The sequence below is a fragment of the Meles meles genome, chromosome 8 (genome assembly GCF_922984935.1).
Source record: "Meles meles chromosome 8, mMelMel3.1 paternal haplotype, whole genome shotgun sequence".
NCBI classification, from domain to species: Eukaryota; Metazoa; Chordata; class Mammalia; order Carnivora; family Mustelidae; genus Meles; species Meles meles.
In genome coordinates this window covers 47,832,184-47,854,884 of record NC_060073.1, presented here as the reverse complement: position 1 = coordinate 47,854,884, position 22,701 = coordinate 47,832,184, and the positions used below count along the sequence as shown (strand labels likewise).

At 51.4% G+C, this 22,701-nt stretch overlaps 1 protein-coding gene across 3 annotated transcripts in view; it reads left to right on the top strand.

Moving 5' to 3' along the window:
• SPON1 (spondin 1) overlaps positions 1–22,701 on the top strand; it is a 256,397-nt gene that overhangs the window by 223,815 nt on the left and 9,881 nt on the right. For all 3 annotated transcript variants that reach the window (XM_046015735.1, XM_046015734.1, XM_046015737.1), the window contains 5 exons: positions 3,239–3,303; positions 16,807–17,008; positions 17,950–18,090; positions 18,753–18,828; positions 19,575–19,757. In XM_046015735.1, coding sequence (XP_045871691.1) covers positions 3,239–3,303; positions 16,807–17,008; positions 17,950–18,090; positions 18,753–18,828; positions 19,575–19,757 — 667 coding nt within the window. The remainder of the gene's footprint in view (positions 1–3,238; positions 3,304–16,806; positions 17,009–17,949; positions 18,091–18,752; positions 18,829–19,574; positions 19,758–22,701) is intronic.

Sequence of the window (22,701 nt, the reverse complement as noted above, 5' to 3'; positions counted from 1 at the left end):
TGGAAACAAACATCCACCAGTAAGGCTGGCGAAGTAAATTACAGAACGTCCGCGCTATGGAATTCCACTATACATCGAACGCTTCGCTTTTTCAACAATTTGCTGAGTATCCGTCGCATGGGAAACGGCCACGAACAGGCAAGCCAGGCACTCTCCAACCCTGCAGAACTTGGGTTCTGCCAGAGAACTCGGAGGCTTCACAAATTTTTAGTTTAAGTACATTTTCCATAATGCTCCTGCTTTCTTAGTTGAGTGAATAATGCAGATGATCCCAGACTCGTGACGACAAAGCTGTTGCCCGTGCAGTTGGCATGCCACTGCTGGACAGAACAGTTCACAGCGAGAAGCTGTCCTAAGGCCCACCCACGTGCATGCACCACCCTTGGAGCCTCCATCGCTCTCAAAATTATAGGTAGAATTTCATCGCTGTAAATAAACACTAACGGAGCGCCCGACCAACTTTTGTTGCATTATATACTGCAAAAGTAGAATCAATATGTCCTTAGTTGGGGCTTGAAAACCGAGATTTCAATGCAATGCAAGGGAAACCTGCAGGGCTAGCTGACTCGGTGGCCATCTGACCTCCACCCACATTGGTTTTACTTCTTAATAAAGTTATTTCTTCAAGGGCAAAGGGAGGGATGGTCATCAGACAATATCTCATGACTTGGATCTCCCAGCTTGGATGTCTCTTTGCTGCATCTTGACTTGGTTTACCGTAACTAGAAGATCTGAAACACGGAAAAGCAGCCCAAAGATTGCTGTGATGCAGTGTCTACTGCCATGGGAAGTTTCCCATGATATATTAAGGAAAAAATTTTAAATCATGGTGCAGAATAAGATATTCAGTATGATGCGTTTTTGTGGGGAGAGTTCTGATGCGCGCGTGCACACACACACACTCACACAGTTGCACACGCATAGTAAAAGGTCTGGAACGATACACACCAAACTGCAACATTCTGGAGAAGGAGGCAGAAGGCAGGGGAGCTGTTCGGGTGGAATGTGGTCCACGTTCACACTGTGTGCTTCTGTGGTGCTAAATTTGTCTACAGTAAGCGTGTACACTTCTGCTTATGCAATATTCCGTATCTGTAAAATCGAAGGAAAACAAAGTACGCCAGAGCTGGATGATGAAAGCTGTGTCCGAGACTCGGAATCAAGATGTTATCATGGAAGTGGTGGGCAGCCGCTGAAGGGCCGAGGCAGGGAATGGAGACGGTGGGATTTGCAGCGGTGTGGAGGGTGTACTTGGGGGGAAGGAAGAAAGTGTGGAGGCTGTGGAAGGGCTCACAGGACTTTGCAGACCATGAGCTTGGGCTTGGGCTTGGAGCCTGAACTCTGGGAGGGATGGGAGATGGGGAAATGGAGGCATGCTGGAGGAGGAGCAGGCTTCTAGGGTCAAAGGCAGGGCTCAGCGTGGGCCACGGGACAGATGAGATGATACAGGGAACTGGGTTACGGGAGACCTCTCGCCTGCCTTGTGTCTCACACATGATGTCATGCCGGACAGCCTCTCTCCACCCTTCCCCAGATATTTATTAGAAATGAGTGAGGGAGGGGCACCTGGGTGGCTCAGTCGGTTAAGCCTCTGCCATCGGCTCAGGTCATGATCTCAGGATCCTGGGATCGAGCCCCGCATCGGGCTCTCTGCTCAGCAGGGAGCCTTCTTCCCCCACTCCCCCTCTGCCTGTCTCTCTGCCTACTTGGGGTCACGCTCTCTCTCTCTGTGTCAAATAAATAAATAAAATCTTTAAATAAACAAACAAACAAAAGAAATGAGTGAGGGATGTGTTCCCAACCAATGAACCAGTCTCGCGAGCCGTGTAAACCACTCAGTTGGGACAGAGAAATGCTGTCCTTGCAGCCCCGTGATTGTGGGGGTGTCTTTGCATCCAAAGATTCTTCCCCTCACCAAAAGAGGGAACGGTCCGGGAAGCCTGAGCTCAAGAAGAGGCTGCTGCCTCTGCCAGCTTGTCCCCAAAACCCTCTGTGGGTGTCCAAGCCAAGCTGGATCTGGCTGAGCTCCCGTCCTCTTAAAGGCCTCCCCGCACCCGCCACCATGGGCTGCAGGTGAGGGGCTCCGGGCCCAGAAGCCTTTTCATAATCTTTGCGCCTGAGCCTGGGGACACCTCTGACCTCCTTCCAGTTTCCTCGGGGCTGTGGGATTTTCTGGGCATGGTCCCCACCAATGAGAAGTTCACCAGTTCACCCTAAGTATGTTCTAGGCACTTATGCCAGGCATGGCTGTAAGGACAAGGGCAGAGCTCTGAGCCAGCCAAGCAAGCTCCTGCCCCCCGCCCACAGCCTGGAACTCAGGGACCTGTTCGGTCGGCAACAAAGTTCTTGCTTCCTCAGCTGGTGACGTTTCAGGTTTTTCTGGACACAGCGGACAGTGGTGTGTCTGAGCACTGCTGGGCCCCACCAGGGGAAGGGGAGATCCAGGACCAGCTGAATCCCCTCCAGGGAAGGTCCCTAGCCAAAGCCACATCTGGGCCTGTGGAAGTCTTCAGCCTGGAAAAGGTTTATGCTATTCCTGTGCCCCGATGTGTAATTGAAAATAAAAACCCAAACTGCAAAGTTAAGCAAGATCAACAAAGTTCTGATTTTTGCCCCTCAGTGATGCCTTAATGCTTTCCTTCAAAAATGCTAATTATAAAATTCTTCCTTAAAAAAAAAAAATCATTTTAAATGCCCATGCCATACGCTGTCCAGAACAAAACAGAGCAGAATAATATGAGGGGCATGAGGGGGGAAGGAGGGTTGGCCCCAGACTCTGTTCTGACTTCCTTGTCCAAGGGAGTCTGGTCACGCGTGCAGGTCTCAGCAGCAGGAGAGGCCCCGGGAAGGACAGGCCTCCGGAGCGGGTGTTGGCCACACTGCAGCTCCTCGTGTAGCCAGTGCCTGACTGCAGAGCACGGGACCTGCGCTCCAGGCTGGCCACTGTAGAAATCTGGCCATCTGGAGCCAAGTCCAGGTCAGAGCTCTGGCTACCGTGGCGGGGGGCAGACGGAGCTGGAAACCAAAGTGGGGCTCAGGGGACCCATGCGTGTGCACCACCCCCATCCCCTGGGATGGCCGAGGCTGCGGGGCTTTCCTGGGTGGGGGAGGGGTGGCTTCCGGGGATGGGGAAGCCTCGGCAGCAGGTAAGGGAGCGGACAGCGTCTCCAAGTCAAACCTCTCTTGGCCCAGGTGCCTGGCTCTCCTCACTGAGTATCTCTGGTCCTTTTTTTTGCAGAGTGATGAGGTCCTCACTGTCATCAAAGCCAAAGCGCAGTGGCCGGCCTGGCAGCCTCTCAACGTGTAAGTAGCAAGCAGACCCCGGCCACGGCCAGCCCTGGCCTAGCCTCGCACTCAGAGCCGCCAGCCCCTGGCCGCCGCCTGCCGGCGAGGTCAGCACCACCTCTCAGGCACACGAGCGTGTGCAGTTCACTGCCCGTGTGTGAGATCCCAGACCTGCCCCTGTCCATCAGGAAAACAGGCTTGGTCTCCGTTTTCCCCCCATGGCTCTACTACCACAGAACCAGACACGACGATTAACCGTTCTGTGTCCACTCATGCTCTCGGCTCAGGCCTTTGCACACAGGGTACTTACTTGAGGCCAGGCCCCCTCACGGAAAGCCAGATTTACCCCAAGTTCCCTTCTCAGTCCCCATCTCTGTTCTGTCTACTCTGTCTCTTGAGGATTGCATCCTCCCTTGCATTTTGGTGAGCAAGGCTGTGCTCATGGCCCTCCCAAGGACTACTCCCCAAAGTAGCTTTGTAGGTAACTAGGCAGACATGTACATAGGTAAGTAGACAGATCAACCATCCACCGGTTTCTTGGACACCTCTCTGTAGAGGGCGTACATGGACCTCAAACTCATCAAATCCAAAATGGACCCCATCACGAAGTCCCATGGATCCTGCCTTCTTCGTATCCACACACATCAGTCTCCTCTGACCCTTCTCCCACTCTGAGTTCCGACCACCATGTTTTCTCACCTGGACTGCTTCAACCCTTCCCTCTTCCATTACGCTGTCCTGGAGTGATCTTCTAAGAATCCAAATCTGATTGTGTCCTGCTCTCCTCAGAATCCCGCCATGACCTCTCTTAGTCCCCAGGATCCCTTTGTGAGGCCATGGGGGGCCAAACACCCCAGCCCTTGCCTCTTTTTCCTCAGGGCTCAGGTCTCGCTCCTCCCTACTCCACACCTCGCTCAGGCTCGCTGAGTCCCATCCAGTTCCTTGAGCGGGCTCTGGTTTCGCCCATCCCCTGAGGATGCTAGATTGGGAGCTGAGTTCCCGCCAGCCCCGTAAAATGGTTTGCGAAGCAAGGCTCGGCCAGCCAGTCTCTGGAGTAGTCTGTATCCGTTAATGGTGGTATTGACGGAGACAGCGACAACACGGGCAATGCTGAGATTCTGCTCGGCGGCAAACTCGGCGTGATAGGAAGGGAAGCATGGGGTGAGGTAGCAGGAGTGGTGGGACCCGCTGGGAGCAGGAATCGTGCCGTGCCAGGCGCCCGGTGGTCACCTCTTTAACCATTCGGCCAATCAGCAGTTCGCTCCCCACAATGTGCCAGCCCTGTACCAGCCCCGCCCTGTGGCATGCCCAGCGGGGGCATGGGGCGGGGGGAGATGAACAAAAAGCAGAGTGCCCCCATTCCAGAGCTGCCCTTTGCACACGTTCAGGTGGGACCACATATACGGACTAGGTAGACTATGACCTCATCATGGTAGCCGTGGACGATCCAAGAGGATAAATGTTATGATGAAGCTATCAGTGGTTCCAGGACACCAGAGATGGGGCGCAAGCCAGCCGAGGCTTGGGAAGAGGTCACAAAGGCCTTGTTCAGGAGGCGTCACAGGGCAGAGTCTGGAAGGATGCTTCTCGCCCTGGAGAGGCCCAGATCTGGGCAGTTCTGAGGCCCACACTTGGACAGCTGACCTAGGGCTGGCTGCATGGAGTCCTGGTCTAGCTTGCTGCGATCTCCTCAGAGGAAACTGGGCCCAGAGTGGCTGAAAACCTGCCAAGCCCTGGAAGTGCCTCTCCCTGAAAGGAGAAGCCACAAAGACAGGCCCTGCCACCCTAGCTCTCCCATGGTAGGTGGGCATCTGTCTGTCCCTGGCCTGTCCCACCAAAAAACACGGCTGTGACTTCACAGAGGCCCTGAGCCTCCACGTAACTATCATCAAGCAGAAAGAAAAGTCCAACCATGAATCCTGTTTGCTCAGGCTCTCCCCAGCTGCTCCCAGCCCCCATAAGCTGTATGTGAGGGAGTCCTCCCCTCTAGCCCTCAAAGCAGGCAGGGGCTCGAAGCCAGGGAGGGCTTGGGGCCATCTGGGCCAGAGTTTGTAGATGGCGATGTTGACATCACTAAGGGACTCTGAGTCCAGTTTTCCCTTAAGGAGCCTGGGTTTAGGAAGGCATCAATGACAAAACAAGGTGCTTCCAGAAAGAGAGAGGAAGGGAAGAGAGAAAAAGAAGAAAGCCGAGAGCTGACCTTTTTGTCTTGAGCACCTACTATGTGCCAGGAACCCTGCTGGGCACTTCTGTTCCTTGTCCCACTTCGTCCTCATACGTACCCCATGAGGTAGGGATTTTGAGCCTCACTTCGCAGACAAGACCGAGGCTCCGAGGCAGGTGCAGCCTCTGTGTGCATCTCCACCAGCAGAGGAGCTGGCCTCCCAACCATCTCCAGCTGCCTCTGCCACCTGTGGCCTTCACTTCTAACAGAGTCCCTCCAATTAAGTGACAGCTCACTCAGCGTCCATTTTTCAGTCAATCGAGACATACGGTGTATGTGTCCGTCACACTTCGGGCCAGAATGAGATGAACATGGTGACCACAACCAAACACTCTGACTCCTGCCCCAAAACAAAACAGACTCTTGACTTTCACTTACCTCGCGTCCTTCGTCGGGGCTGACCAAAACATTTTATGGCCTCAACAAGCACTCATGGTGGGCCTCTAAAGGGAAGTACTTCAAAGGTGCTTAGGAATACAGCAGAGTTTCTCCTGCACTCGCAGTCTGGTGAGGGAGAGACCTTAACCAGATGATGACAAACGTGATGTGTGTGCAAAGTAAGGATAACAGAGTGCCATGAGGGTGTGTGAAGGGGACCCGGACCCAGCCTGAAGGCCAGAGAAAGCTTCCTTAAGGCACGGCAATTGACCTAAGAGGTAAGGAATCAATGGGAGTTGACTAGGTAAAGAAGCAAAGCTAGAGGAGAACATTCTAGAAAGTCTGGAGAGACCATCATGTGTCACGACCCTGAGGAGGGATCGGCATACTTGAGGTACTAAATTGCTGTGGTGTAACTAGGTCCAGAGATCACAGGTGAACTTGGTGGGGTGCCAAGCCATATCCAACAGTAGGGATTTTTATTTTCACATGAAGAGTAATGGGAAATCATTGAAGGGTTTTAAGGAGGATGGCAACACGATCAGATGTGCATTTCAAAAAAGAAAAAAAAAATCAGAACAGTAACAACACTCTGGCTCCAACATGGAAAGGTTAAGGAAGGAGGAAGCAAGACCAGTGAGGAGAATTTGCTAATTCAGGGACCTTGACAAGGATGGTGCAGGGGAGGGGAGTTGGGAGGGGTACAGAGATCTCAGAGATGCATAGGAGTCGAGCCCCACAGGCTGCAGTGATAGGTTTCCTAAGGAGGGTGAAAGAGGCAGAGAGATCTAGGTCAGTAAGTTGGCAGGGCCTCTTACAAGGTTTAGAAGAGTACATGAAGTTCGGTGGGAAGGACCCTGAGCTCAGTTCTGGGTGTGCTGTGTTAGAGATGCCTTCACGTGATCCCATCGGAGGTGCTGACGGTTAACTACAAAGCTCTGAAGCTCAGGGACACCCTGCACTGACACATAAAATCGGGAGCCATCAAGGAGTAGAAGACAATCAACGCCAAGGTCACGGATGGGAGAGAATAAGTCCAAGGTTTAAGGCTAAGTCCCAAGGAACAACAGCATTTAACGCTGAGGAGGACCTGCCTGCGAAGGAAGGAAACAGAAAATCAGTAGCAAACCGATGGGGGAAGGCAGCTCGGTATCAGGGGAGCCAAGGGAAGAAAGCTGTGCCCAGTGCGGCCGAGAGGTCAAGTAGGACGGGGGCTGCAAATTGCTGGCTGGCTGGATCCACATGAAGAAAAGCAGTGACTTATTGAGAATCCTTCCGGCTGAGCGACGACGGGCGGCCCCGAGCAGGGTGGACTGTGAACAGAAAGGGAGTTTACGGAGTCCGTGTGTACAGACGAGGCTTCCGTGCAGTTGGCTGGGAATGGAGAGACACTGAGCGAGCGGCAGCTCTCAGGAGACGAAAGGGTCCATGCAGTTGATTTGTTTTTGCCTTCTTTTTCAAGATGAGAGAGACTTTCTGAAAAGTTGGGGGGGGGGAGACACAAAATACTTGGGGACACCTTCCCACCCTTCCCCATTCCCCCAGACTTCCTGAGACCCCCGTGGAACAGAATTAATCAATGGCAAACATCAGACCTCCCAAACACCCAAACCCCCTCTGCCTAGTGCTACCAGCTTGTTAAGAGAAAGGAATTTTCCTTTGCTTTACCCATACCCCAGTCTCCCCTTCCCTCTTCCAAATCGCATTAGGAAATCAAATTAGGAAGCCTCCGCAGCAGCCAAGTTTTGTTTTGCAGTAACAGCTCTGCCCCACGCCCCCTCGCTGAGCCCACAGGATCGAGGTTAATGGGATTCTAGCCTCCCTTGGGCCAGTGGAAAGCCGGGGTGACCTACTTTGTGAGGTCCTGCCCTGGGAAACTGACTTGCTTTTCAATGATCTTCATCTTTTTCCCCAGGACCATTTCTCAAAGAACAGCCATGAACGAACAAATTAGCTGCTGACTTGTTTAGCTCAATAAATCAAGCTGTGGCTTGTCAGCCCCGAGCGCAGGTAGAGACAGAAAAGACAGATGCTGAGCAAAACGCACATCCTTCACTAGTTCCTCTGGCGCCTGAGCAGAAAATGGCCAGGTTTCCCGCAAATCGATTCTGAATTCCCACCACCCAGTTCCTCCGGCTTCATCTGGATCCTAGGAATTACTGGAACTTTTTTAAAAATAATTTTTTATTCTCGTAATGAATCTTGTAAGGGACGGCAGGGCCCTTCGTGATTCCCAGCCACTCTGTTTAATTAATATTTGATAAGACAACCGTCCATGGGTTCCCAACAGCGGAGGGGAGGGTGGACCAGAGACACGTCAGCCTCTCCAGAAATCCTGCCTCTGGAGGGTCTGTGTCCCGCAAATCCCCCAAAGCCAGGGCTCTCCCCGCAAGGACAGAGCCATCTCTCTCTCTCTCTCTCTCTCTCTCTCTCTATCTCTCTCTCTCTCGCATCGGGGCTGAAAGTTGCAGGGTCCTCCCTGCCTCCTGGAGCCCTTGCGCAGGTCTGTGGATGCCCTCAGGATTTCAGAGAAGGCAGGTGGCTGACTGGAGGAGCAGGCAGCAGATAGAACGGGCCAGAAGGACCGGAGTCCTACATGCCTCCAGGTTACCACCAGCAGCTTTCGGAGGCAGGAAACCTCACTCAAACCTGCCTCCACCCACCAGCGGGGGAAAGGGGGGGGGGGGGAGGAGTGCTTCAGCCTCACGCGTGGCTCTGGCGTCCTCTAGTGGTTTCGCGGAGTTTCTGCAACTTCAAAAGCTCTTTCTTGGGGATTATTTGAAATACAGAGGACACACAACTCAGCCTATGAGTGACCTGAATTACCAGCGACTTGAGTCTCACCAGTGACCCGACTCACCCCAGTTTGGCTCTGAAATTTCAAAGGAGATAATAATTCCTTAAAGGAGCATAACAATCCTTTGCTGCCTCTTTTTCTTTTATGGTGTTTTTCAAAAGTTTTGTTTGGAAAAGCTGAACGAGTAGAAAATCAACATTTGCCAAGTCCTGTGCTGTGCGGGTCACGATGAGAAGCAGTTTGCTCATGCAGAGCCATCGGATGGGTGTGACGAGGCTCCCGTTTTGCAGCCCTAATAACTGCAAAGCATGCTGGGGTTAAAAGCCCGCGGCCCACAGATAGCAAGGGGCTGAACCCAGATTCAGATCCAGCGGCCTCTTCCAATACCCTCTGGTCTTCCCTGCACCCCACGCTGCTCTCTGAATGTGAGAAGTCGAGACACTTCCTCATGTCTTTATTTGCTCTTCCTTTCCCGTTTTTGTGGTGCGGACTGTCTGTTTGTAGCTTTCCCTTATCTGCTGAGACCGTGGCATTTTTCTTGCAGTTGTGGATTCCCTCTTTGTCTACTACAGATGGTCACATTTGTCAGTCACACCGCGTGGAGACGTTTTGGCCAATGTGCTATTTTTCTTTCTAATTCAGCACTGTTGTTTCATTACGCAGATGTCTTTAGTTGGTGTATACAATTCAATTAGTTACTTTTGTGATTGCTTTATTGTTTCAAAGCTGAAAAAAATTAACATTTCTCCAACAGATCGGTAAACTTGACTTTTTTCCTATAATCTGATTGCTTTCTACTTAGCTCTGGATTATTTATTTATTTATTTATTTATTTATTTATTTATTTATTTTGGTGTATGAGACTAGATGGGAATCCTGTATTTTTAAACTGCAGTTAAGTAAGCCCAACCCCTCTGTTGCACTGTCTTTCCTTTTCCCCCTACTGTGAGAAGTCTGTTTTGTGTAACACCTTATCTAAAGTTTCTGGGATCTCCAATCTCTGCCACTCATTTCTATTTCTTTCTTGTCCTGAATATGACATCACTTATCATGATTTATAATACACTGTTATATGGTATGCCCAGATAAACTCTCTGTGCTAGAAAATCGATAAAAATTTAAATCCCAGGCGTGCCTGGGTGGCTCAGTTGGTTAAGCGTCTACCTTGGACTCAGGTCATGGTCCTGGGGTCCTGGGATTGAGCCCCACATCAGGCTCTCTGTGCAGTGGGAAATCTGTTTCTCCCTTACCCTCCCCCTGCTTGTGCTCTCTTTCTCTCACACTCACTCTCTCAAATAATTAAAATCTTTTTTAAAAAAAATTTAAGTCACAGAATAGGAAAATAAAACTAAATTAACAAAATGTCATATAGGGGGAAACATTGCATATAAGCAAGCAGGAATGTGAATTTTTATTATAGTTTGGACAAATTAAAGAACTCCAGTCATACCTCACGTTTCCCAAAGAAAACTCACATATATTTTTATCCATTTCATCATTTTAAATAGCATTTTTATTGTAGAAGTAATGAATACTTTGAGGTGATTTTTAAATTAAATTTGAAGGTCAAAGGAAGTACAAGAGTTCCATATTCATCTCCTAAATGAAGTAATTTACTGAAAACAAATATTTGAGGAGATCCCACTGCATGCCAAGTTCTGAGCCAGCTCTGGGATATAGCTGTAATACGCAAGACAAAAATCATCTCTACTCTATTGGAACCTAATGGGCAAGACGGAAATTCAACAAGAAACTCCAAGCAAAGAGTGAGCTCCGCACGCTCTGGGAAAGCGCACCAGGGGTCCTAAAGGATTTGAGGAGAGGTCAGGAAATGCTTCCTCCAGGACGTATTATGTGAGCTGGGGGTCAGGGGACAAACTTCCCAGTCAAGGGGAAGAAAAAGGCGCAGAGCACACCTGGAGATGCAAGGAAACTGCTGACGCTGCTCCCACGTCCCGACAGATTCAGATTTGCCCTATTGCCCAGCCTCAGGTCAGGCATTTTGTGCAGGGGTTGGTTGCCCCAAGTTTCCTCTCCTTTAAAACTCATCAAGGTCTGGAGACCTTAGAGTTGGCCCAGATGCACCTGCAGAGAACAGTTTGCATGGTCCCTTGTGAACCCAGGAGGTTCTCGGATGGTCACTTCTACCAGCTGAGCAGAGTATCAGGATGGCGTGTGGGGTCTGGCTTGCTTCTGTTTCCCCACCAGTGGATGTCTTTGCTTCTTAGGTTGTTGTGGTGAGTAGGGTCACTCACGGTTTACAGGATACAAGGGACTAACCTGACTCAAAGCCACCTGCCCAGGGAGAGGGGAAGGTAACGGGTGGAGAGGTTGGTGTCTATGGCAGGGGAAGAGGAAGTCCACTGGCCACAGCCACAGCCACGGCACTGCCGGACCCCCAGGGGGCCAAGCCGAGAAGGGCTGGGGCCTTCAACAGCCCGTGGAGACGTCCACGCTCTTTGCTTTGCATGGACAAGAAGATGGGCCCTTACCCACATGTTAGCTGCTGGGTGAGCAACCCCGCAGCGACCCAGACCGCCCTTCTCGTAAAAGCCAGGTCCTTAAAGAAGCTGTGAAAACCACTCACGAGGAGCCAGTAAACACACACCTTGGAAGAGAAGATGAAAGCCCCCAATTCGTGACTGTCTACACAGCAGACGATGTAGGTGTGGGACATTAGCCCCAGGAAAAAGCATCCCCTTGGAGCCCCACAGCATCCCTGCAGGTGGGGTCAGACCTGAAGCCAGTGAGCGACCTCCTGCCAAGACCTAGAGCCGGCGGTGGTCCTGGAACTCGGGTCCTCACACACTGCCCTGTCCAGCCGGCCCTCGGGGGACGGGGGGACTAGGGGTTCCTGTCCTCGGGGAGCTCTCCATCTGCACGGGGATGACCACATGGTGACAGAACGATGGCAATCATTGGGGTGTGGCTGCAGAGACTTTCAGAGTGGTGGAAACACGGACCCCGGGCACAGCTGGCCCCGGTCAGGGGCATCAGAGGGGCTCCAGGATGAGGTGGCTCACGATCCAAGGCTTGCACAATGAGCAGAGCGACGGTTCTCAAGTCTGAGATGCCTTCGGATCAGCTGGAGGGGTTGTTGATCTGGAAGGCTAGGTCCCACCCCCAGAGTCTCTGATGCAGTAAACCTGGGGCAGGGCGTGGTAATTTGCCCGGGGACCACTCCGTGTGCGCCCCTGAAGACAGGCGACCCCAGCAGAGCAAGTGCTTGTGGGACCCACACCGTGGCTGGCCTGGCCAGGGCACCGGGCGCAGGGGGAGGCAAGAGGCTGGAGACGAAGACGACACTGAGCCTTGCTGAGCTGCAGACCCCAAAGCCGGGGCTCAGGCTCTTCCGGCGCTCATGTGCCAGAACCCAGCCTGGTAGTGGGCTACGAGGTAAATTCGTTTCAGGAAGGCCTCCCTCTCCTTCCCTCTTTTTCCTGAGCCCTGTATGACCCTACACTGCTCCCCTCAATAGAGTTCTTATAGCTCAAGGGCCAGTCACTGGGCTAAGTTCTGCATGCAAGTTCTCTCTTGACACACACTAAGCCTTTGGCATAGCCATAGGCAGGTCCCCATTTCACAGACTGGGACACTGAGGCACAGAATGCTTTGGTCATTTGTCCAAGGATACACAGCTGTAAGAGGTAGCGTGCCAGGACTCACACCCAGGCTTCGTCCCTCTCTGATCGTTGTTTGACCCCCTCTGGCCTGCCAGAGCCCAAGGGGTCCAGTTCTTGGGAGGCCTAAGCAGGTGTGGTGTCATTGCTTTGGGGAACAGGTGAGGGCAGCCAGAAGCAGCTGGTCTCCAGAGAGGCACACAGGGACTCCCGAGCAGCCGAGGTGCACCGGCTGCCAGCTGGACGGAACAGATGAGCTGGGCTCCAGCCAAGGATTCCCCACGATTAGCAGCCTGGGGGTGTGGAGTCAGGTGGGGCTGCCTCTACACAGCCCCTACCAGCTGGTCTCTAGGTCCATTAACCTTTATATGCTTGCTTTCTTCTCTGCAAAACGGGATCATAATTCTAACCCCACGGGAGTGTCATGGCCAGGGGGAGGGGCACAGAATAACTAGGGCCCAGCACCAAGCGTATGCTGAGTGAGTAAACACTTTCTCCCCCAGCCCCCTGGGGGGCCACCACCTCCGATCTCACCCAGCCCCGGCCACAAGCAAGAGCTCTTCTTAGCAGCTGGAGGTAGAGGTTGAAGACGATCCCCTCTTGTGGCTTGGGGGGCGTCAGGCAAAGGTCTGTGCTGCTCTTGCTGCGTCCCTGCTTACCACCTGGAGGATGGGGCCCGGGAAGCATGGGAGGCCCTGGGGGAGCTCTGGGACCAGGGCAGGGCCTTGCTGGGGGCAGCCCCGTGAGGACCGTGGAGGCAGCAGGCCTCGGAGACGCCTCCTCCGAGGCACAACAGAGTGAAAAGGGGGCAGGGAGAAGGAATTTGAAATGAATAATGAAAAGCTACTCTCTTGAGCTAATATTGTCTTGGGTCACAGTCTCCATCTGCCATTTAACTTTGTGACGTTGGGCCCATTACAGAAACAACCCCCTGAGCCTGGGTTTCCTCATCCATCAGCTGGTGTCAATCATTTTCTCTCGGGTCTGTTCTGAGGATTCAGTGAGAAGGCCTGAGAAGGGGCTTGGGGCACTGGTCAGCCGTTATTTGTAAAGTTCGCCTCACATGCAACAGAACTGGGCACACCGTGCCGCTGGCCGGGGGTTAATGGGACCGCCCTCGGCGGCAGACCAGGAAGCTCCAGCAGCAGCTCTTTTTACCCAGACCTTTTTCCGTTGCCTTTAAATTTCCCTGACTCTGCTTCTTGGAGGAAGTGGATCTGAGGTCTGGCCTCCGGTCTCCTCGCTTGGCTGCCTGTCGCATAAATCCTTACCTGTGTCTGGACCAGTGGTCCTTGCTGAGCATTGGGCGGATGACCTTGGGTTTGCATACAATCGTGGCAAGCTGGCAGGAGATTTGTGTCCCTGGTTTGTTGACCCCCCACACTGGTGATGGGAGCCTGCTGACCGTCAGGGCGGTTGCCTCCGCTCTTTGTCCTGGGGCCTATCCTCAGGGCCCCACCGACCTTCGGCAGCTTGGGGTCTGGTTTGGACAAAGGGCTTTGGTATGTCCTGTGCGGTGGTACAGAAGCTTACTTCTTCCTCCCTGTTGGTTTGGCTTTCTTGACTTTCTTCTCTCAGCTGCCTCCAATTAGAGGATTTTGCTTCTTTTTCTTAAGACAAGGGTGACTAGTGAACGCTTGGGTTCGGCCTTTGAAGCTCTTTTAGGAAGGTGCTAGAAGGTAGGAAGCCATCTGATTCAATCGGTGAAGCCTAGAATTTTGTGGAGGAAAAGACTTGGAGGCCATACTGTAGGCCTCATTTGGTTTGTTTGTTGGGGCAGCTTTGGGATCTTTGAATAACACCGGCTGCGTTCTAAGTGAAAAATGGGGAAGTGACTGTTTGAGCCCCATATGCAGCTCTATTCTCCAAAATGGGGCAATCTTTTTTTTTTTTTTTCAACACTGCTTGGCCACAGTATTCGCTAGAGTCTCAAGAAAAATGACCAACCAATGGACACAATGTACAATGTACAATGGTACACATTGCACCACCTTGCAGTTAGATTTGTGTTGTAAAAAGATCTGGGAATTGGGCCTTTAACATCCTGTTTGCATTTTGTTTATGTGTGTTTATTTGTGCGTGTTCATACGTGTCCTAAGTGGAGCTAGTTTCTCTAAGTCTGCATGGTGTTGCTAAGATTAATCTGTATGAGAGTTCTATTTAGCCCATTAAAAAGTAAGTGCTTCTGGGGCGCCTGGGTGGCTCAGTGGATTAAGCCGCTGCCTTCGGCTCAGGTCATGATCTCAGGGTCCTGGGATCGAGCCCCGCATCGGGCTCTCTGCTCCGCAGGGAGCCTGCTTCCCTTCCTCTCTCTCTGCCTGCCTCTCTGCCTACTTGTGATCTCTCTCTCTGTCAAATGAATAAATAAAATCTTTTAAAAAAAAAAAAAAGTAAGTGCTTCTTAGAATTGGACATTCTAAAACTCAAAGACAGAAACTAACCCAAGCGTTTTTTCACATGATCTTGGAAAATATTCAGTATTAAAATACTGTATTAAACTACAGTATTAAAACTAACTTAAGGTTACTAGTTTAATTAAAATGGACTTGTGTTTAGAATTAAAAGCATTAAATACAAAACTTCTGCCTGTGTTTATGGAAAGTCAGATAAGTTCATCTTCTCTCCATTGCAAAATTTGTCCAAAACGGGGAGGAAACCAACACCTTAAGACTTTGTCAAACGTCTTATAAAGTTTAAGGCTCTGAGCCTGGAGAAGACTGGCAGGTAGTTTACCGTGAGGCCAAAAACAACAGGTAATTTTCAAGACTTGCCAATATTTACAGAGACCTTTACCAGTTGGGCTGAAGCTTTCCCTCGCCCTTCCCAGAAGGCCTCAGAAGTTGTCAAAACCCTTCCAAGCAAAATCCTTCCAAGGTTTGGATTGCTTCTAACAATTCCGACGACCATGAGATGACCACGGAGCAGCGTATGTGGTCAAAGTCACACAGGTGTGCCCGACACCTTGGGCAGTTGATGGCAACACATGCTTCCTGGAGCCCCCAACAGGCTGGAAAGACAGAAAAGGACTGTGGCAAAGATACGCTAGGAAACTCACTTGGGAAAAAGGTGTGTTGGCTTCTCTGTTCTCGGTAGGAGTGCCCGCCCCCCGCCCCTGAGTGGGCGTGATTTAAGCCTCTATGTTACAGTTACTCATGACTTAAGAGTTGTGGGCGGGGCTCCCATTAGGCAGTTGGATATGATCAGGCACACTGAGTGGGCAGGTTCACTGTCAGCAGGCGGATGTGCCCCCAGAGATGTGCCCTTATGCCCCAGGAATTCCAGAGACTTGGGGTCCCCTAGGACCTGCAGAGTGAGCACGTGGAGGGCCAGCTCCAGCCCCCTTGCCCAGGACCTTGTGGAATGCTCCTGACCATCCATTCTGCAGTGAGCCTGGAGGGAAGGAACCATGTGTTCCTCATGCTCGAGTTAGGGGAACCCACAGGTTCCCTGCAGCCTGTCTACAAGGGGGACCCGGCATGGAGCACCCTGTGGCACAGCCACCCCTGGGAAGACTGATTGTCTGGGTCAGGAGAGCCAGTCTGAGGAAACAGCGGTGTGCAAGCAGCCTGGTTCCAACCAATCTCCCCAGAGGCTCTTGGGAGAACAGAGTCTGAGCGCTCATAACCAAAGTACACAAATCTCAGTCCTGCAGAATGCCAGGTTTCTACCTGGGACTGAAGAATCTTTCTAAGGCGGGCAGAAAGTTCCCATCCTTCTAACTCTGGTCCTCACCCCATCTCAGCAGCAAGTAACTGGAGAGTTAATCGGAGGGTCATCCCCATTCCCTCAAGGCTGAGGAATGATCAAAGGACAGTGGGGACTGGAACCTGTAACCAAAGGGGTAAGGGGACTGATCGCAGCTGCAGATTAGGAAACTCAGCTGCAACTTTTGAACCCAGACATTTCTCATTTGCCTTCAGAGTTCCCTGAATTTCCTCCTCAGGGAGGTGGATTTGAGGCTTGCCCTCCCATCTCCCCATCTGGAGGCCTCTTGAACCTTCTCCTGGCTGCCTACCTCGTGTCTGTGTGATTGTCTTTGCTGGGCATCAGGCGGATGAGCTCGAGTTCAGTTACCGTAACCCAAGATCGTTGCTCAGCCATTTATTCAGACACTTGGACTCAGCACCTGCTCTGCACCAGGCACCGCTGTAGGCACTGGAAACCAAGCCCCGAGTAAGTCCGACAAGAGCCGTGCTTTCCCAGGGCTCCCATCCGGTGAGAGCAGACAGCAAACAGCTGAACAAGCAGCATCTAGAGAACAGCAAGTGCTCCGAACGCACTGGAACCAGATGGGGGGAGAGCAGGTGATTGTCTCCACCTGTGGCCAGCGGAGGGGCTCAGGACAGTAAAGGGTGTCAGCCAGTCGTGGTCAAAGGCAGAGATCTGTGGAAGACTGAGAATCCATCTTCTTTCCATCCTCTCCTCCCTTAGCCGTGGCCTGGCCGGACGTCCCTCAGGGTGTGCGCCCCCAGAGCCCCTGATGTAATGTGTTTGGTTTCCAGGAGAGCTGCACCCTCGGCCGAGTTTTCTGTGGACAGGACACGCCACCTGATGTCCTTCCTGACCATGATGGGCCCCAGCCCCGACTGGAACGTGGGCCTGTCTGCGGAGGATCTGTGCACCAAGGAGTGTGGCTGGGTCCAGAAGGTGGTGCAGGACCTGATCCCCTGGGACGCAGGCACTGACAGCGGGGTGACCTATGAGGTGGGTGAGCTCTGCGGTGGTGACGGGTGACCCTTCCCGGTGCTTCCTCTTCGCCTGGCCCTGCGCTGTGGGGGTCTCGAGTAAAGGATGTAGATGACACACAGGGCGGTCAGGCAGGCCAGCATCGGCTCACCCTCACGTATCACATACAGTGTGACCCACAGCTGGCCATGAGGCCACGGGAGGGGTCAGAGAGCAGTTCCGAGGTAAGCACAGGGCAAGAGAAGAGGTGAAAATGGGGAACCAAAGTTGATGTCCATACATTAGACTAGGCCAGATTCTGGAAGTTTCCAGACAGCCAGCCAGGTTAAGGAGTTTGGATTCTGTCCTGAATGTTAAAATTCTTCAGCTGTGGGCAGCACGCCAACTGCATGGAAATGTGAAGCTCTGAGAAAACCAGTGGCAGGACCATCTAGAAGGGACACTGAAGAGCTATGATTTGTGGGTCAAATCAGGACTACCGCCTGAGTCATAAATTCAAACCTAGCCACCCTAATTACATGTTGTCGGGGGCTGCTTTCTCACTATAACAGCTGAGTGGAGTCGTGGTAGCCGACCCAGGAGGGCCCACCGAGTCTTGAAATGTTTACCGTCTGATGCTCTATGGACTCGTTTGCCAATGCCTGGTCTAGTAGAAAGAGCTTTGGGATTCAGGCCAGCCTGGGTCAGCTGTCTCCTGGCTGGGATGACCTCTCTGAAACCTTGTCTTCATCAGGATGGAATCTTGTGTACCTGGGAGATCTGAGAGCACAGGTCACCGATTTCCTTGCACGGTGCATAGCAGGGATGGAACTGCATCAACAGCCATAGTGGTTACACCTGTTGTGAAATCTCCATCACCGCTTTTGTTCTGATCCTGTTACAATCCAATTGCTTTTGTGGTTTTTAACTCCTTTGTTTCCCATACTCTGTTTCTGTGTTCTACCCCCATTCCCCCACAGTCACCCAACAAGCCCACAATTCCCCAGGAGAAAATCCGGCCCCTGACCAGTCTGGACCATCCTCAGAGTCCTTTTTACGATCCAGAGGGCGGGTCCATCACTCAAGTGGCCAGAGTTGTCATCGAGAGAATCGCCCGGAAGGTAATGGCGTAGAACGCACCCTGGTACAGACCCTTCCCACCAGGAGTGTAAGCAGACTATACCCCTTTCTGCTCAAGAATCGTGGGGTCCCTGGCATATTCCAGAATCTAGAACTCCTGGACCTCCTAAGGTTTTTTTGTTTGTTTTTTTTAAAGATTTTATTTATTTATTTAACAGATAGAGATCACAAGTAGGCAGAGAGGCAGGCAGAGACAGAGGGAGGAGGAAGCAGGCTCCCTGCTGAGCAGAGAGCCCGATGTGGGGCTCAATCCCAGGACCCTGGGATCATGACCCGAGCCGAAGGCAGTAGCTTTAACCCACTGAGCCACCCAGGCGCCCTCCCCCAAGGTTTCTAAACATGTGAATTATTCACAAGGTGTAAATGAGCAAAATAAACCTAAGGGTAAGGTCGTTCTCAACTGAATGATTCGATCCAGACAATTAGGTTTTATTGTGAGTTCCACAGTTAATTACTAATACCTGCCACGGGTCAGGAAGGGGGAAGCTGTGGCGTTCTTGCCATTTCTCTTTCAGTCCAATGGTAAAAGTTGGCTCAGAACTCCACCGTGGCCTGGGATTTGTACATGGGGTGAGAATCCAATTTTATGACTCCCTCCTTCCCCCACACATGCCATTCTTTAATGTGAGCCCTTCTTTCGCAGGGGGAACAATGCAACATTGTGCCTGATAATGTCGATGATATTGTAGCAGATTTGGCTCCAGAAGAGAAAGATGAAGGTATGTAGTGGTCTTTTCTTTGAGGACTTCTGCATGGAAGATCATCCAAAATAAGGCCAGGACTGGGCACAGAGTAGAAGGGAGTTGGTGTAAGTGGGATAGAATATGTGTCCAGGTATCGGGCCTTTGGAGGGGTGTCATGGTATCCCCAGCGTGCTCGGCTTTGCACACCAGCCTGTGTGCCTGGCGTGGATGCATCCACTTCCTAGTGAAGAAAGGGATCCTACCCTTGGGGGAGGGGCAGAGTTGAGGGTGGAGCCTGTTTCCTCATGGGATCTAGAGTCACAAAACTAGGGCTCTTTCTGGGGCCTTGAGCAAGAAGCTCCCATCCCACCACATTGTCCTCCCTGTAAAATGGGGATGATCACCAAACCTGCCTTGTTGAAAGTTGTAAGAATCCAATGGGCTGAAACATGGAAGGTTCTAGAATGCTGTTGGCGTGTCGTAAGTGTTCAGGGAATGCGGGCTGCCCTGAGGTGACCCATTACAGGGTCCTTGGGAAGAAGGGACTAGAAATGAAAAGCCCTTCACGTATTCCTGTTGTTTAGATATTATTGCAATGATCAAATTAGAATTCTTCAAGGCAAGAGAGTAGCAGCTTCTACCCCAACAGTGAGTACCCAGGTTTGCTAAGGCCAGTTATGTGGCAGGGATCTCCTTACCCCCACATGAGCTTGTGTGGGGGAGAGGGCCAGCCCCAGTGTCCATGGGCTCCCAGGGGAAAACCTGTCATGTATTCATTCCAGATGACACCCCCGAAACCTGCATCTACTCCAACTGGTCCCCATGGTCCGCCTGCAGCTCCTCCACCTGCGACAAAGGCAAGAGGATGCGGCAGCGCATGCTGAAGGCACAGCTGGACCTCAGTGTCCCCTGCCCGGACACCCAGGACTTCCAGCCCTGCATGGGCCCAGGCTGCAGTGATGAAGGTAAGCGTGCAGCCCCGGGGGCGCCAGTGGCGACAGAGCCCGAGGAAGGTTGGGGCTACCTGCCTCTGCTGGCCCCTTGGACCTGATCAGTGTCTCTAGGAGGGCACCAGGAACCTGCCTGTCATGGCCAGTGGGGACCACTAGGGAAGACCCCCCCCAGCTCCAACAATGTCTCAGGGGCTCTAAAAACCTGTATGTCTTAGAACATCAGAAGAATTCTTGATATCATCCACCCAACTCCCTCCCAGCATGGAATCAGTGACCTACCAGTCACTAAAGAGCTAGCAAACATCGTATGACAAATCTGGAACTATAAAGCGCGCCTGCTTCCCCTTCACTCCAGCGTCTTCTGAAGGAACCGGGAACAAGTTGGCCACCATTGAACCCATCGCCCTGATTCTGTGTCATTCAAGGACCTTCGTGTCTCCCTTCCACCTGAGTGAGAGCACCTACTTCTTTTCTCAGGACCGCTGGGCTAATTGCAAGAATTTTCTGTCTGCTACTGCTCAAAAATCAGACTTGAGTTGGGAGCTCGCACCACTGCAGTGGTGATGGCTCAAGCTTTAGAACGGCACCGAGCTGCCTGCCGTGCTGAGGTCAGCCGCCTGCTTCCCAGGGCATGGCCCCACTCCCCACCTGGACAGATCTAGACTCTCTCGGGACTTTGATCTTAACTGTCTCAGAGGTGCCATAAGGCAACAGGAAGGGAGGCAGAATTGGGGCTGGTTTATGGCAGGAAGAAAACCACTTCCAAGCCGAGGATAATTGAAGGAAGCTTCTCCCACCGCAGGTCATTCACCCTCTGGCCCTTCCCGGGGATGGTCTTAAATACTCCCACAGTGGTCTATTGCCGTTCCTGCCTTTGGTAAGGCCCTTCGGAGGGGAGCGAACCTTTCTATCTCCATGTATTCTGGGTATTAATCCCTTAGCAGTTTCAGGATTTGGAAATATGTTCTCTCCTTCTTTAGGTTACCTGTTCCCTCTTGACTGTCCTTTTGTACAAGTTTTGAATTTTCCTGAAATCTGGTTTGGCTCTTTCTTTGGTTGCCTGTACCTTGGGTGTCCTGTACCAAGAAACTGTTGCTAAACTTAATGTCATGACGGTTTTGCCCTGTGTTTTCTCCTAAGAGCTTTATGGTACTAGTTCTGTTTAGGTCTTTGGTCCATTTCAAGGTAATTTTTGACTATGATTTTAGGTAAGAGTCTAATCTCATTCTTTAATAGGTAGAGATCCAAATTTCCCAGTACCATCTGTTGAAGAGACTGTCCTTTCTCTACTGAATGGTCTTGGCACCCTTGTCAAATCATTTGCCCATTGACATGAGACTTTGTTTCTAGCCTCACTCTCTATTCTAGTCCATTGGCCTGTATGTCTGTTCTTAACACCAGCACCACTGAGTTTTGCTTCCTGTAGCTTTGTAGTTAAGTTTTGAAATCAGGAGGAGTGGAGCTTCTTCAGAGCAAGGTCTACCTGTGAGTATGTACTCAGGTGGGTGGGGACCATATTCTGCCTTCCCGGGGTAACGTCTTTCTTACCAGGTTCTGGAAAGCCTGGGCTGTGGCTAGTCAAGCCCTGTTCCCATAACCATTATTACACTGGAACATAATGTTCTCATTGGGTAGTGCGTGCTGCCTTTCGTTATCCTTGTCTCTGGGTCTAACGTGTGGTTCCAATGGGGATTTCTTAACTACACAGACCACCAGCACTATCCGTAGGTTAAATAAGCATGCCTAGGCATCACCCATGTGCAAGTGACAGTCACGGACATGGGCAGGCTGGACTCACACTCAGTCCTTTCTGGCTTCACCTCCTACTACCATGTACATGCACTCTCTATACAGAGGTGTTTGCATAAGCTTCCCCATCACCTTAAGTGCAGATACCCGTTACCCAACAAAAGTATACTCAGATGTGTCCTTTTGTGTGAAATCTCCCATACTCCAAGAAGGAGTGCAGGAGTGCATTTTTCCCCCTCTCTACTCAATTCCCTGGACTTACCTTTGTTGTCCTGCTTTCCATACCTGGAATTATTGTGCCCATCTCTTTCTAAAATGGAACATAATCCAGCTCTTACACATCTTTTTTTTTTTTTTAAAGATTTTATTTATTTATTTGACAGAGAGAGAGGTCACAAGTAGGCAGAGAGGCAGGCAGAGAGAGAGGAGGAAGCAGGCTCCCTGCAGAGCAGAGAGCCCGATGCGGGGCTCGATCCCAGGACCCTGAGATCATGACCTGAGCCGAAGGCAGCAGCTCAATCCACTGAGCCACCCAGGCGCCCCTTACACATCTTTTTTTTTTTTTTTTAAGATTTTATTTATTTATTTGACAGAGATCACAAGTAGACAGAGAGGCAGGCAGAGAGAGAGAGAGAAGCAGGCTCTCTGCTGAGCAGAGAGCCCGATGCGGGACTCGATCCCAGGACCCTGAGACCATGACCTGAGCCAAAGGCAGCAACTTAACCCACTGAGCCACCCAGGCGCCCCCCCTTACACATCTTTTTAACTTAAGAGCATACCATGAAGCATTCAGAGCATTCAGTAAATCTTTATTGATAGGAATAAATGGACAAATGGAAGACTTCATTGCCTTTTTTTTTTTTTTTAAGAACTAAGCAGGCAGCCTGCCACTCTGTCTGCCTGTGCTCACTCTCTCTCTGACAAATAAAAAAAATCTTAAAAAAAAAAAAAAAAAAAAAAAGAACTAAGCAGGCAGGCACACATGCACACCTACCTGCTCACCTCTGTGTTTCCACCAGGAGTGGCACCCTACCACTACTTGGAAACAGGACTACCAAGCCATGCTGAGAGCTTTGATGATCTTTTCCACCAACCTCCAGAGTGTCTACCATACGATCATGGCCTTTGCTAACACGTAGTGATGGGAGCAAAGCCATATACACGTCTCCAAGATATGAACACAGCAGGCTGGTTATATCCCCTTCTC